General features: G+C 43.9%; 1 protein-coding gene across 16 annotated transcripts in view; it reads left to right on the plus strand.

Annotated features, from left to right (window-relative positions):
• SCEL (sciellin) overlaps nucleotides 1-14,381 on the plus strand; it is a 126,888-nt gene that overhangs the window by 10,511 nt on the left and 101,996 nt on the right. For all 16 annotated transcript variants that reach the window (XM_070380635.1, XM_070380633.1, XM_070380634.1 and 13 more), the window contains exons 2-4: nucleotides 5,564-5,625; nucleotides 6,301-6,418; nucleotides 11,774-11,833. In XM_070380635.1, the coding sequence (XP_070236736.1) occupies nucleotides 5,583-5,625; nucleotides 6,301-6,418; nucleotides 11,774-11,833 (221 nt within the window). In that variant the 5' untranslated portion in view covers nucleotides 5,564-5,582. The remainder of the gene's footprint in view (nucleotides 1-5,563; nucleotides 5,626-6,300; nucleotides 6,419-11,773; nucleotides 11,834-14,381) is intronic.

Below are 14,381 nucleotides of genomic sequence, written 5' to 3' on the forward strand. Positions count from 1 at the left end.
TCTAACTTCCCTCTCTGCCATTGTTAGTGTGTGACTTCAGTCCTGAGGTTAGTTCGTAGTCCAAAGATGGCCACTCTTACCTTTAGTCTGGCAATTTCAGAGATGGGAAGTGTGAAGTGCAAAAGGCCTAATCCTTCCCAGGAACTTTCATGAAAGAGGGAACAAGTTGAAACTGGGGTGTCCCAGAGAAAGCAAGTGAGGTCACTGGAAGCTATTCCTAGAAAGTATCCCAGAGACTCTGGGGGTGGAGCCAGAAAGGTGTTTATGGGATACCAGAGGCTACTCATTGGCAGGGAGACAGCAGTAAGGGCCCTGATCTTGTCTGGATTTCAGAGCTTATGACTCCTGGAGAATGCCTGGCTACCAAAGCATGAAAATATCAGATGCTTTAGCAGGATCTGATTACAGCCAGCCTTGAATATAAGGTGTGTATGTGTGTGTTAGTCACTCAGTCATGTCCGACTCTGTGACCACATGGACTGTAGCCCTCCAGATTACCTCCGTCCATGAGGTTCTCCAGGCAAGAATACTGGAGTGGGTTGCCATTCCCTTCTTCAGGGGATCTTCCTAACCTGGGTTCGAACCCAGGTCTCCCGGATTACAGGCAGATTCTTTACCATCTGAGCCACCAGGGAAGCCCAAATATACAGAGTTGCTACATATTACCACATTCCTCTGTCCGTCGGATTTCCCAGGCAAGAATACTGGAGTGGCTTGCAATTTCCTTCTCCATAGGACCTTCCCAACCCAGTGATTGAACGTAGGTCTCGTATATCTCTTGCACTGCAGGCAGATTCTTTATCTGCTGAGCCACTAGGGAAGGGTAAATATAAGGTAAAGAGGAGGTGCTATTCTCTCTACAACTGCAGGGAGTCCCTGGCAGAGAGGAAAAGATGAAGAACCATGAGCTGGAAAACCTCAGGTGGAGTCCCAGCTTTGCCTCTCAGCCACTGCTCAAGCCATGTCTCTGCTAAGTTGGGATTATATTACTCTTAGAACATGGCTATGTAAATGAAATGAGATAAATTATATATTACTATAACATCATCTATAGAATTATTATTGTCTGAACTCTCCTCTTTCTTACCCAGCAGAGCCTAAAGGGGCAGCAGAAGCCTGGTTTGGGGGAAATTGAGGTGGAATATGGGGAGGATACCAAAGAAAATCTAAAGAAACAACATCCAGATAGAACCCTACATATGTCCCCTTTAAGTCTGGCTTCTTTTGCTTAGCTTGTTTCAAGTTTCATCCACATTGTACTGCATATCAACATGTCATTTCTTTTAGTTGCCAACTAATATTCCACTGTATGGGTGTACCACATGCCGTGTACCCATTCATCCATTGATGGGCATCTGGGTTATTTTCACTTTTTGGCTATTTGGAATAATGCTGCCATGACTATTTGTGTGCACATTTTGTATGGACATAGGTTTGTAAGCTAGGAAGTATCAGGGAATACACAGATTAGGCTGCTCTGTGTGTTTGTTTGCTGCAGTGATTCCCTGAGAAGCTGTCCTGGTTCTCCTGCTGCCAGGCATTGCGGGCAGAGATCATGGGACTCCAGAGATGTCAAGAGTCAGGCAGGCCCTGCTGTGTACCAACCCTCTCTCAGTGTAATGCCAGGTACCTGTCCCGTCTTGCAGTGACTCATCACAACCATTATTGCTGGTTGCCGAGGAATGAGTTGGTTTCAGTTTAGAACCAGATTCTGCTTGTTTACACTTTGGCAGTTTACATCCTCTCCCTGAGCTTCAGGTGTCTCATCTGGGAGATGGAGGTAATAGCTGCTGTGCAGAGTTTATGTGAGGAAGAGTTTATGATGCCTGTGAGGTACCCTGTCACGAGCAGATACTATGGCTATGGACAACAGCCCTGTGCAGTGGGGCCATTAAAAAAAATGAAGGTCAGAGATACGGTGGCACGAAGCTCTTTGAATGACTTAGCTATTTTAGAAATGTTTAAACTACTTCCCCCATAAGGACTCTATTAGTTTGCTAGGGCTGCCAAAACAAAGTACCACAGGCTGGTAAGAGAAATTTGTTATCTGGGGGATTTCTTTGGAAGTCCTAAGGTTAAGGCTCTGAGATCTCAATGCAGGGGATGGGGCTCCATCCCTGGTTGGAGAACTGGGATCCCACATGCCATGTGGTGGGGCCAAAAGATTTTTTAAAAATTCTTTAAGAAAGAAAGAAATTTGTTGTCTCACAGTTCTGGAGGTTGGAAGTCTAAGATCAAGGTGTCCTCAGTTTTGATTTCTCCTAAGGCCTCCCTTCAGAGAAGGCGATGGCACCCCACTCCAGTACTCTTGCCTGGGAAATCCCATGGACAGAGGAGCCTGGTAGGCTGCAGTCCATGGAGTCACGAAGAGTTGGACAGGACTGAGCAACTTCACTTTCACTTTTCACTTTCATGTACTGGAGAAGGAAATGGCAACCCACTCCAGTATGCTTGCCTGGAGAATTCCAGGGACGGGAGCCTGGTGGGCTGCTGTCTATGGGGTCGCGCAGAGTTGAACACGACTGACGTGACTTAGCAGCAGCAAGGCCTCCCTTCTTAGTTTCAGGATGGCCACCTTCTTTCTGTCTGCATCCTCTCACACCAGAGAAAAGGTTTGTGTGTCCAAATTCCTCTTATAAGGTCAGAGGAAAGATTGGATTAGGCCTCACCCTAATGGCCTCATTTTAAAGTAATCATTTCTTTAAAAGCCCTGCCTCCAAATACAAACACATCCTGAGACACTGGGGTGTTAGAAATTTTGAAAAGGACCTAACTCAGTGCATAGTAAGTACCGAGGGGGCATCTACTCTGTCCCACAGGCTGGAAATGAGAAGACAACATCTTGGGTCTGACTTACAGAACATTCGGTCTTTTGTGAGAGACAAATAAGCAGTTAATTGCCAAATGCCTCTTCTCTGTGGACCCTGCCCTGTGTTTCATGGTTGAGTTTGCAATCTCTGCAAATACATTACCAGCTGTACATTCAGCATTCTGCCCATGTCAGAATCCCAGTTCAGTTGGCTACAAACCCTTCAGGTCTTTACTGGCTCAGGAAAAGTTTTATCAGAGCCCATTTAGAAACAGAAAGTTGGTTTGCCAAGAGCCCAGAGAAGTGAGGCCAGACTGAGGTGACGTGAACAAGTGGTTGAGACTGAAGTTTGCCAGGCCCTTTTTCCTCCCCTTTCTTCCAAATTTAAGGGGCCTCCAAATACATGAGCGACTTCACTGTTAAGGATTTCCCTGATGGTAAAGCATCTGCCTACAATGCGGAAGACCAGGGTTCAATCTCTGGGTGGGGAAGATCCTCTGGAGAAGGAAATGGCAACCCACTCCAGTACTCTTGCCTGGAAAATCCCACAGACAGAGGAGCGTGGTAGGCTACAGTCCATGGGGTTGCAAAGGGTCAGACATGACTGAGCGACATCACTCACTCACTCAAATACATGAGACAGGGTCTGCTCTACACCCCTTGCGTGTCCAGCACCCAGTGGTCCAGGCTGTGCATCTCCTCCCCACTCCCAACCACACCTCCTCTATGTCTTTGCTTTACACTTTCCGAGGTGATAGAAGCCTGTGTCATCATCTTGATAGACAAATCTGACCCTCAAAACAACCACAGTTCATCTTGTTTTACTCATAAGGGAGCTGAACTATAAATATCATTGCCAAAGTGACACAGTAGATGGCACACCTTAGATACAGGTCTTTCCAATTCTCTGGTGGTGAGGTGGTAAAGAGTCCATCTGCCAAACAGGAGACACGAGCTGACCCCTGGGTTGGGAAGAACCCCTGGAAAAAGAAATAGCAATCCACTCCAGTGGATTGTTTGGAGAATCCCATGGACAGAGGAGCCCGGCAGGCCACAGTCCATGGGGTCACAAAAGAGTCGGACGTAAGTTAATGACAACTTTTTAATTTCACTGAGACCTTGAGACTCTCTGCAGAGTGAATAGCTGCCAGTCTTATGCTGGTTGTTAGTCTGAGGTTGGGTCCTCTCAAAGCAATGACTGAGAGGCCCTTGGGTGCCTGTGATTTATGAAGGGTATATGTCCAAGAGAAGGAGAAAGGGAAGAGGGGGGAGGGTTGGGGAGGCAGGGGAATGAGCTGGGCAATGATGCGCCCCCTGCTGGCCTAACAATGCCACGGTGAGGGCTGAAGCCCCAGTCGCCCGCAGAAGTGGCTCTGCGTTCCGGGGTAGTCAAGTTGCTGGCTGCGGATGTAGTGGATGAGGGTGTACAACTGGCAGCCCCACCAGCCAAGGGCAATTTCCCAGAAGAGATGAAGCTGTGAGCCCATAGTGCCAAGCCCTAGGCTGGTAAAGTCACCAGCAGCTTCCTCTTCTCACCCACTCTTGGGGCACTGATATTCTAAATGAAGACCCCAGGGAAACAATGCCTTGATCCAGAAAATATATCTTTACCTTTTCAGGTCCTATAGTCCATTATCGTAGGAGATACATTTGAACCAGAGGGTGGGAGATGGGGGCTTTATAACCCTCACGTTATACCTGTAAACTGCTGTCTGATGATGCAACTGTAAGTCTCAACTCATTTATAGTTTGACAAGGTGATTTTTGTGTACCTTGTTCAGATGATCATCACAACCTTATGAGGTAGGTAGTGGGTTTCATTAGACCATTTTACAGGGAGATTAAGTAGTTCAGAACTTTGATGTCATGAAGCTGGACCTAGGACTTGATTCTAACTCAAGACGGAGGGCCCCCCCACATTCCATACACCATCTGGTGGGATGGACTCTGCAAAAAATATAACATCCCACCTAGGGTGACCAAGTCATCACTATTGGCCCAGGACTTTTCCAGTTTAAAAACTGCTGCTGCTGTTGCTAAGTCACTTCAGTTGTGTCCGACTCTGTGCGACCCAGTAGATGGTCGCCCACCAGGCTCCCCCATCCCTGAGATTCTCCAGGCAAGAACACTGGAGTGGCTTGCCATTTCCTTCTCCAATGCATGAAAGTGAAAAGTGAAAGTGAAGTCGTTCAGTCATGTCCGACCCCATGGACTGCAGCCCACCAGGCTCCTCTGTCCATGGGATTTTCCAGGCAAGAGCACTGGAAAGACTAGAAAGAGCATTGACTCCTCGGGTTTAAAAACTGAGAGTCTCACATTTGTGGAAATTCAGGGCTGACTTCTCTGTTAAGCAGAAAGGCCACACCTGGGGCTCGCAGTACCTTTAGGGCCCCAGAACAGACACTTGTCATATTATCTTTCTTGTCTCCACCTCCTGGCTCAGTGCCAAGCTCTCAATGCATATTTAGTCACTGAATAAATGAATTAACTGATGGGCTGATTCAGTCAATTGCCTGTCCTGTAACATAGGGGACACTAAATACTCCTGACTTCAGTATCTTCATCTGTAAAATAAATACATTGGAATAGATGAACTCTCATGTTCTCAGGGGACAGTTTATATCATATATCAAATCCAGGTTATGGGACTGTCCATGTCATTGAAAAATGTGTCTCATTAGCAATGAACGAGCCCCTTGTTGATTCTTTGTTGAGTCATTGTCGTGTTTTTCCCCATCCCCGTTTTTCTTTTAGGTCCTGACTGGAAGGCAGCATGTCCAATTTCACCTTGAGAAAAACATCTCCCACAGGAAACGGTAATGTAGATGCTGTTTCCTTTACTCAGAAAACTTAAAAATCTGGGGAAAACAATCCATAGTTCCTAATTTTTTTCATGTAGCTATGAATGCTTAGAAGCAGCAGTCTAATTTAATTAACATGGCCAAAGTTAGGCTTAAGATAAAAGTCAGAGTGCTGTAGATTTAACTCATCTAATTGCAATTCAAAGATTTCTTTTAAAAATCATGTATAGGTGACCTTCTGTATTTCTGACTCCCATGGGATCAAAGAATCATGTTATTTATAATCAGAAGTGTCAAGACTTATTGAGTATTATAAGTACTTCCAAAACAGTCTTGTGTGTCCTTCCAAGGCATATTTCTTTCTGAGCAAAGTGGCCCACCCACTAAACCCAGTATTGATTTAGCTGAGCCTGTGGTTCTACCTTCCCAGCTGCAGGGCAGGGCTTCATAACATGCACAGGTAGTTTCAGTTGGCACCACAGCAGTCTTATATGTTATGTTATCTTTGATGATAGGTGTGGGATTTGTTCTTTCTTGCCAGTGCATCCTACTTTGAAACAGTACTGGAGGTTCCAGCCTAGAAGATGGAGGTTGGACCATCAGATGCGCCTCTCAAGATTTCCAAGTTAGCAAACACACACTCAACTCCATGGCACTGTATCTCTTGAGGTTTCATTTTTCTGTTGTTAGATATGAGGACTACCACGCAGGGGACCACACTGAGGCAACAGGGTTTCCAAGAGGTCAACAAAAGAAGGACTTTCTTACAGGATAATAGCTGGATAAAGAAACGTCCTGAAGAGGAAAGGTAAGCGGGCATGGAGAGGAAGGAGCGGGGAGAAGAAAGAGCTATTCTCCATTTAGGAAACTAATGGCCGACTGGAAAGTGGATGCTTTTTTTTTTCCTAAAGCACTTTGTTGCTTGGCCTCATTTTTGGTAAGATTTAGTAAACATACTTTGGTTATATCAGATTTTTAATATCTGATTTTTAATAATCTCTCTACCATCTTAAATATCCAGATACCTAAAAGAACATGAGTTGTGAGTGAGAGAAAGCAGGATTTCAGTATTATGAGTAGCATAGACATTGATAACCTGAAAAAAAAAAAAGACATTCCAGTTTCCAAAAAGGTAATATTTAGTCCATGGTGGGGATATTCCTGGTATATATTGATCATGTCAGTTGAAACAAACAGAAGTATGATTCCAAATTTACAAATTTAATAATAACTTATCTGAAATTTCCTTATAAGCAAGTGAAATAGATAAATTCTTGGCTCATTTTAGTTCCCACTGGCTGTATACCTCTAGATCCAGGAAGCTGCTAAATGCACTGTCACTTAGTGAGTGAAGACATTTACCAAGAAAGTATTGTCTGTTTTAACCATTACGTCTATTAGCTATATGTTTAAAGGTTTGAAGACTATGTCCCTAAACATATTGCCTCATTGCCAGCACAGATTTATAATAGATATTTGTCTAACCCAGATATATTTATTATAAATTGTGTGTGTGTGTATATGTGTGTGTGTGTGTGTGTGTGTGTGTGTGTAGGAGGCTGTCTATGGGGTTGCACAGAGTCGGACACAACTGAAGCAACTGAGCAGCAGCAGCAGCAGCAGCAGCATACACACACATACATGTGTGTGTCCTTAGTCACTCAGTTGTATCCGATTCTTCGACTCCATGGACTGTAACCTGCCAGGCTCCTCTGTCCATGGGGACTTTCCAGGCAAGAAACTGGAGAGGGTTGCTATGCCCTCCTGCAAGGGGTCTTCCCAACCCAGGGATCAAACCCAGGTCTCTCGCATTGCAGGCAGATTCTTTACTGGCTGCGTCACCAGGGAAGCCCAAGAATACTGGAGTGGGTAGCCTAGCTCTTCTCCAGGGGAACTTCCTGACCCAGGATTGACCCGGGGTCTCCTGCATTGCAGACAGATTCTTTACCAGCTGAGCTACCAGGGAAGCCCATGTATATACATATGTGTGTGTATATATAGATAGATAGATAGATAGATAGACGCATATGCATATGCCTATGTTCTTTGATTCCCTCTTACATGTCAAGTTAGATGCAAGATACTTTACATATAAAGCATCACTAAATCTCACAACTATCATCAGTTCAGTTCAGTTCAGTCACTCAGTCGTGTCCGACTCTTTGCGACCCCATGAATCACAGCACGCCAGGCCTCCCTGTCCATCATCAACTCCCAGAGTTCACTCAGACTCATGTCCATTGAGTCGGTGACACCATCCAGCCATCTCATCCTCTGTTGTCCCCTTCTCCTGCCCACAATCCCTCCCAGCATCAGGGTCTTTTCCAACGAGTCAATTCTTCGCATGAGGTGCCCAAAGTACTGGAGTTTCAGCTTCAGCATCAGTCCTTCCAATGAACACCCAGGACTGATCTCCTTTAGGATGGACTGGTTGGATCTCCTTGCAGTGCAAGGGACTCTCAAGAGTCTTCTCCAACACCACAGTTCAAAAGCATCAATTCTTCAGCGCTCAGCTTTCTTCACAGTCCAACTCTCACATCCATACATGACCACTGGAAAAACCATAGCCTTGACTTTTGGCAAAGTAATGTCTCTGCTTTTGAATATGCTATCTAGGTTGGTCATAACTTTCCTTCCAAGGAGTAAGCGTCTTTTAATTTCATGGCTGCAATCACCATCTGCCGCGATTTTGGAGCCCCCAAATAAAGTCTGACACTGTTTCCACTGTTTCCCCATCTATTTCCCATGAAGTGATGGGACCAGATGCCATGATCTTCGTTTTCTGAATGTTGAGCTTTAAGCCAACTTTTTCACTCTCCTCTTTCACTTTCATCAAGAGGCTTTTTAGTTCCTCTTCACTTTCTGCCATAAGGGTGGTGTCACCTGCATATTTGAGGTTATTGATATTTCTCCCGACAATCTTGATTCCAGCTTGTGTTCCTTCCAGCCCAGCGTTTCTCATGATGTACTCTGCATAGAAGTTAAATAAGCAGGGTGACAATATACAGTCTTGTCATACTCCTTTTCCTATCTGGAACCAGTCTGTTGTTCCATGTCCAGTTCTAACTGTTGCTTCCTGACCTGCATACAGGTTTCTCAAGAGGCAGGTCAGGTTGTCTGGGATTCCCATCCCTTTAAGAATTTTCCACAGTTTATTGTGATCCACACAGTCAAAGGCTTTGGCATAGCCAATAAAGCAGAAATAGATGTTTTTCTGGAACTCTCTTGTTTTTTCAATGATCCAGCAGATGTTGGCAATTTGATCTCTGGTTCCTCTGCTTTTTCTAAAACCAGCTTGAACATCTGGAAGTTCGTGGTTCACGTACTGCTAAAGCCTGGCTTGGAGAATTTTGAGCATTACTTTACTAGCATGTGAGATGAGTGCTTTTGTACAGTAGTTTGAGCATTCTTTGGCATTGCCTTTCTTTGGGATTGGAATGAAGACTGACCTTTTCCAGTCCTGTGGCCATTGCTGAGTTTTCCAGATTTGCTGGCATATTGAGTGCAGCACTTTCACAGCATCATCTTTCAGGATTTGAAATAGCTCCACTGGAATTCCATCACCTCCACTAGCTTTGTTGGTAGTGATGCTTTCTAAGGCCCACTTGACTTCACATTCCAGGATGTCTGGCTCTAGGTGAGTGATCACACCATCGTGATTATCTGGGTCGTGAAGCTTTTTTTTGTACAGTTCTTCTGTGTATTCTTGGTACCTCTTCTTAATATCTTCTGCTTCTGTTAGGCCCATACCATCTCTGTCCTTTATAGAGCCCATCTTTGCATGAAATGTTCCTTTGGTATCTCTAATTTTCTTGAAGAAATCATACAAGGTAGTTATTACATTCTCATTTTACAGAAGAGGAGTCTGAGGCTCAGAGAAGTTAGGTAACTTGTCCAAGAGCGCACATCTATTAAGTGGTAGAGCTGAGAGTAACATGACCCATTGTCTTTCCGTTACTCCAGCGGTTCTCAGTCAGGGACAATTTTGCTCCCAGGGTATGTTTGACAAGGTCAGGAGACATTTACAGATGTCCAAACTAGGGGTGGGGTACCCCTGACATCTAGTCAGTAGAGGCTAGGAATGCCACCAAACAACCTATTAATACAATGCACAGGACACTCCTCACAACAAAAAATGATCAAACCCATAATGTCAAGAGCACTGAAGATGGGAAGCCTACATTACAGGATACTTACTTCAAGCTTTCTACTAAACTATTCATGCATGGTTGTTTGAGGAACATACTTGTAATTGGTGAACAAAAATGTCTCTTAAATTCTGTTATTAAATTCTATTATTTAAGAAACTATAGGGGTATTTGGAGATACACTAAGTTTTGGAGGTAACACTCTTAGATAACAATCAGTTTCACATACTAAATTTTGGAGTTAACACTCTTGGCCTACAGTCATTTTCTTCTATAAAGCAACATTTACAGCTTCTCTTGAAACCTATTATGACATTTCTATTTTTCCAAAGTGACAGAGGGAGATCAAAGGTAAATTTGGTGCTGCAAGTATTTGCACAGATGTGGGGAGATAGAGATGTCTAAGACAATTTACAGTTGGTAGGAGCGATGGTTTTATGCCAGGCACACTTCCTTAAAAAGGCCTAGGGAAGCTTGGACGGCGTGACAGCTTCTCAGTGAAGGGGAAATTGGCTCTGATGCTTCCCCCACACTCGCTGGCCCAGTGCTGGGCTCCTTGTTAGGATTTTTCTTCAGGCAAAAAGTGCGTCTGTCGTCTGCTGCTCTCCCCCAGGTGTAGGGAGGGGATAACTGGGAATCTGGAGGGTTCTCTTGGGATCTTTGAAGGTGTATATTTGCTGGAATTGTTTCAGTTTCACTGTTCATCTTTCTTTTTAATTATCTACTGCAGTTCTTTTATAGCTTTATTGTCAGTGGTTCCAGAGTGTTGAGTAACATTAGTGGAGCAGAACCAGGAGAAATGTGATATTTCAGGTTTGGTTGGGTTCACACTGAAAGGTTCAGATACTTACTCTCTGCCTTGGCTCAAGGCCAAAGTCTTTACTACATGTTTTGACATTTCCTAACATTGCCTGTGGGCTTCCCAGGTGGTAAAGAACCTGCCTGCCAGTGCTGGAGACATAAGAGGTGCAGGTTCAATCCCTGGGTTTGGAAGATCCCCTGGATGAGGGCATGGCAACCCATTCCAGTATTCTTCCCTGGAGAATCCCATGAACAGAGGAACCTGGCGGGCTACAGTCCCCTGGAAGATGGCATGGCAACCCACTCCAGTATTCTTGCCTAGAGAATCCCATGGAGAGAGAAACCTGACAGTCTGTAGGGTTGCAAAGAGTCAGACGTGACTGAAGCAACCTCCCACATACACACACAACATTGCCTATATCTTCAGGTCCACTGTACAAAGTAAGAAGATAGAACTTCATTTTATGTATGAAGTCCTATTGCATGATTGACCAGTAGGAAAAGCAAAAGTTTGGAATATAGAGATCTGGGACCTAAACCTACCCTTGTCACTTGCTAATCTTTTAGCTTTAGGAAAGCCACAGACTCCTTGATTTTCTCATCCATGAATTGGATATGAGTGTCTCCCTTGCCTAATTTATAGGGTATTTTAAGGACCAAACAGAGCACACTATATAATCTCATGGGTAAAAAATAGGCTAAATCTGTGAACAATCCACCTTCTTAATCACAAATACTGGTATATATTTTCCTACACTTTGTCAAGGAAAACTATCAAGGTGATCGAGGGGAAAAATTTCAGACATAACAGGCTTAATTAAATTTAAAACATGTTTGAAAAAAAGTTTGCCTTCCTGCAGAAAAGCCTGCTTCTAATATACACAAAGTAGTTGGCCAAGCATTCCCACACTCTGATGAAAGAAACCAAAACCAAAAAAACCAAAAAGCAAATACTCATTCTGTTGTGGAATCACCTGGAGATCTCATGGGATAAATCCGAATAATGGTCGTTTGTACTCCCAAACTTGTTTCTTTTCACCGTGCTCTTTCAAGTGGTGACTGGTTAAAATAAATGCATAGTTGTATTCTTACACCTGAAGTAAAATGAATTAACTTTGCCAAGCATTGCAAGCTCTTTCCTGTCTGCCTTATTTAATGCTTACTAAAGGCTGTGATAACTTTTCACGTGACTTAATTTTGTTCTTTCTCTGCAGAGACGAAAATTACGGTAGGGCGGTGCTCCACAGACACAATTCCCACGATGCCTTGGACAGGTAGGTGTTTCAGACAAGTTACATCATTAGCAGAAACACAAAGACAATTGTTTTTGAGAGTAGACTTGTTCGAGGCTGAATATTGGTGCCTAGCCGCAGGCTTTCCCTGATGTTCTGGGCACGTGAAAGAGAATCTGATAACATTAGGGATTTTCACAAAGCAAACTGTGCTTCTCCAGCTTTCTGCTCCCAAAATGCAGCTTGAAGGCATAGAATCATCAATCCACTGCTCACCCTACCAAGGTGGCCTTCCTGATGGGAAAGAGCAAGGGCTCCCACAGAAACATGATGAGGTAAGATATTTCCAAGCCTTAGAGAAAGGAACCTAAAGAGAAATAACAGCTGAGTTCACTTGCTTTATGGGACAGTATGTTTCTTTTCTGCGGACGGTGACTGCAGCCATGAAATTAAAAGATTCTTGCTATTTGGAAGGAAAGCTATGACAAACCTACACAGCGTATTAAAAAGTAGAGACATCACTTTGCCAACTAGGTCCATAGAGTCAAAGCTGTGATTTTCCTAGTAATCATGTATGGATGTGAGAGTTGGACCATAAAGAAGGCTGAGCGCTGAAGAATTGATGCTTTTGAATGTGGTGCTGGAGAAGACCCTTGAGAGTCCCTTGACAGCAAGGAGACCAAACCAGTCAATCCTAAAGGAAATCAACCCTGAATATTCATTGGAAGGACTGATGCTGAAGCTGAAACTCCAATACTTTGGCCACCTGATATGAAAAACTGACTTAAGGGAAAAATACCTGATGCTGGGAAAGATTGAGGGCAGGAAGAGAAGGAGGCAATAGAGGATGAGTTGGTTGGATGGCATCACTGACTCAATGGACATAAGTCTGAGCAAACTCCAGGAGATAGTGAAGGACAGAGAAGCCCAGTGTGTTGCAGTCTAAAGAGTTGGACATAATTTAGTGACTGAAAACAACATTTCTTTTCAGAAACTCCTAGGCATGTGGAAAATCGCTAAATGATACTCAGTGGCCAGACAAATGCAAATTAATAGGAAAATTTAAGCAAAACTCATAGTCACAATGATGTAAATAATCTAAGATTGATAAAATGAAAAGACAATATTCTTACTAAAGCACATTGACACTAACACACATACAAAGAACCACACCCAGCAGAAGAACCTAGTTATTTCTCAGACAGAAGTGTTATCTGGTTTAATAGGCAGATTCATGGGGTCACAAAGAGTCAGACATGACTGAGCAACTGAACTGAACCGAACTGACCACCAAGACATACTTAGTAAAGGACTATGATTGTTTTTTCATGGTGGGGCTTTAAAAAGATAAGTATACATTGTAAAGTAACTGTTGTTATTTAGTTGCTAAGTTGTATACAACTCTTTTGTGACCCCCATGGATTGTAGTCCACCAGGCTCTTCTGTCCATGGAATTCTCTGGAGTGAGTTGCTACTTCATTCTCCAGGGGATCTTCCTGACCCAGGGATCAAACCCATGTCACCTACATTGGCAAGTGGATTCTTTACTACTGAACCACCTGGGAAGCCCCGAAGTAACTATACTCAAGTAAAAATTAATTAAAAAAATGTTAAGTGGACACTTTGAATATGTCTATTTTGGAATTTTTATCTGTGAATTTTTCTAAACCATTTAAAAAATGTTCAGAATTTTGATGTGTTGGAGGAGGAAATGACAACCTACTGCAGTGTTCTTGCCTGGAGAATCCCAGGGATGGTGGGGCCTGGTGGGCTGCCATCTATGGGGTCACACAGAGCCGGACATGACTGAAGCGACTTAGCAGCAGCAAGGAACTAAAAAGCCTCTTGATGAAAGTGAAAGAGGAGAGTGAAAAAGTTGGCTTAAAGCTCAACATTCAGGAAACGAAGATCATGGAATCTGGTCCCATCACTTCATGGGAAATAGATGGGGAAACAGTGGAAACAGTGTCAGACTTTATTTTGGGGGGCTCTAAAATCGCGGCAGATGGTGATTGCAGCCATGAAATTAAAAGACACTTACTCCTTGGAAGGAAAGTTATGACCAACCTAGATAGCATATTCAAAAGCAGAGACATTACTTTGCCAACAAAGGTCTGTCTAGGAAGGCTATGGTTTTTCCAGTAGTCATGTATGGATGTGAGGGTTGGACTGTGAAGAAAGCTGAGTGCCGAAGAATTGATGCTTTTGAACTGTGGTGTTGGAGAAGACTCTTGAGAGTCCCTTGCACTGCAAGGAGATCCAACCAGTCCATCCTAAAGGAAATCAGTCCTGGGTGTTCACTGGAAGGACTGATGCTGAAGCTGAAACTCCAATACTTTAGCCACCTCATGCGAAGAGTTGAGTCATTGGAAAAGACCCTATTGCTGGGAGGGATTGTTGGCAGGAGGAGAAGGGGACAACAGAGGATGAGATGGCTGGATGGCATCACCGACTCAATGGACATGAGTCTGAGTGAACTCTGGGAGTTGGTGATGGACAAGGAGGCCTGGCGTGCTGTGTTTTCATGGGGTTGCAAAGAGTCAGACAGGACTGAGTGACTAAACTGAACTGAACTGAAGGGTCCCGAGTT

This window comes from Bos mutus, chromosome 12 (genome assembly GCF_027580195.1).
Source record: "Bos mutus isolate GX-2022 chromosome 12, NWIPB_WYAK_1.1, whole genome shotgun sequence".
NCBI classification, from domain to species: domain Eukaryota; kingdom Metazoa; phylum Chordata; class Mammalia; order Artiodactyla; family Bovidae; genus Bos; species Bos mutus.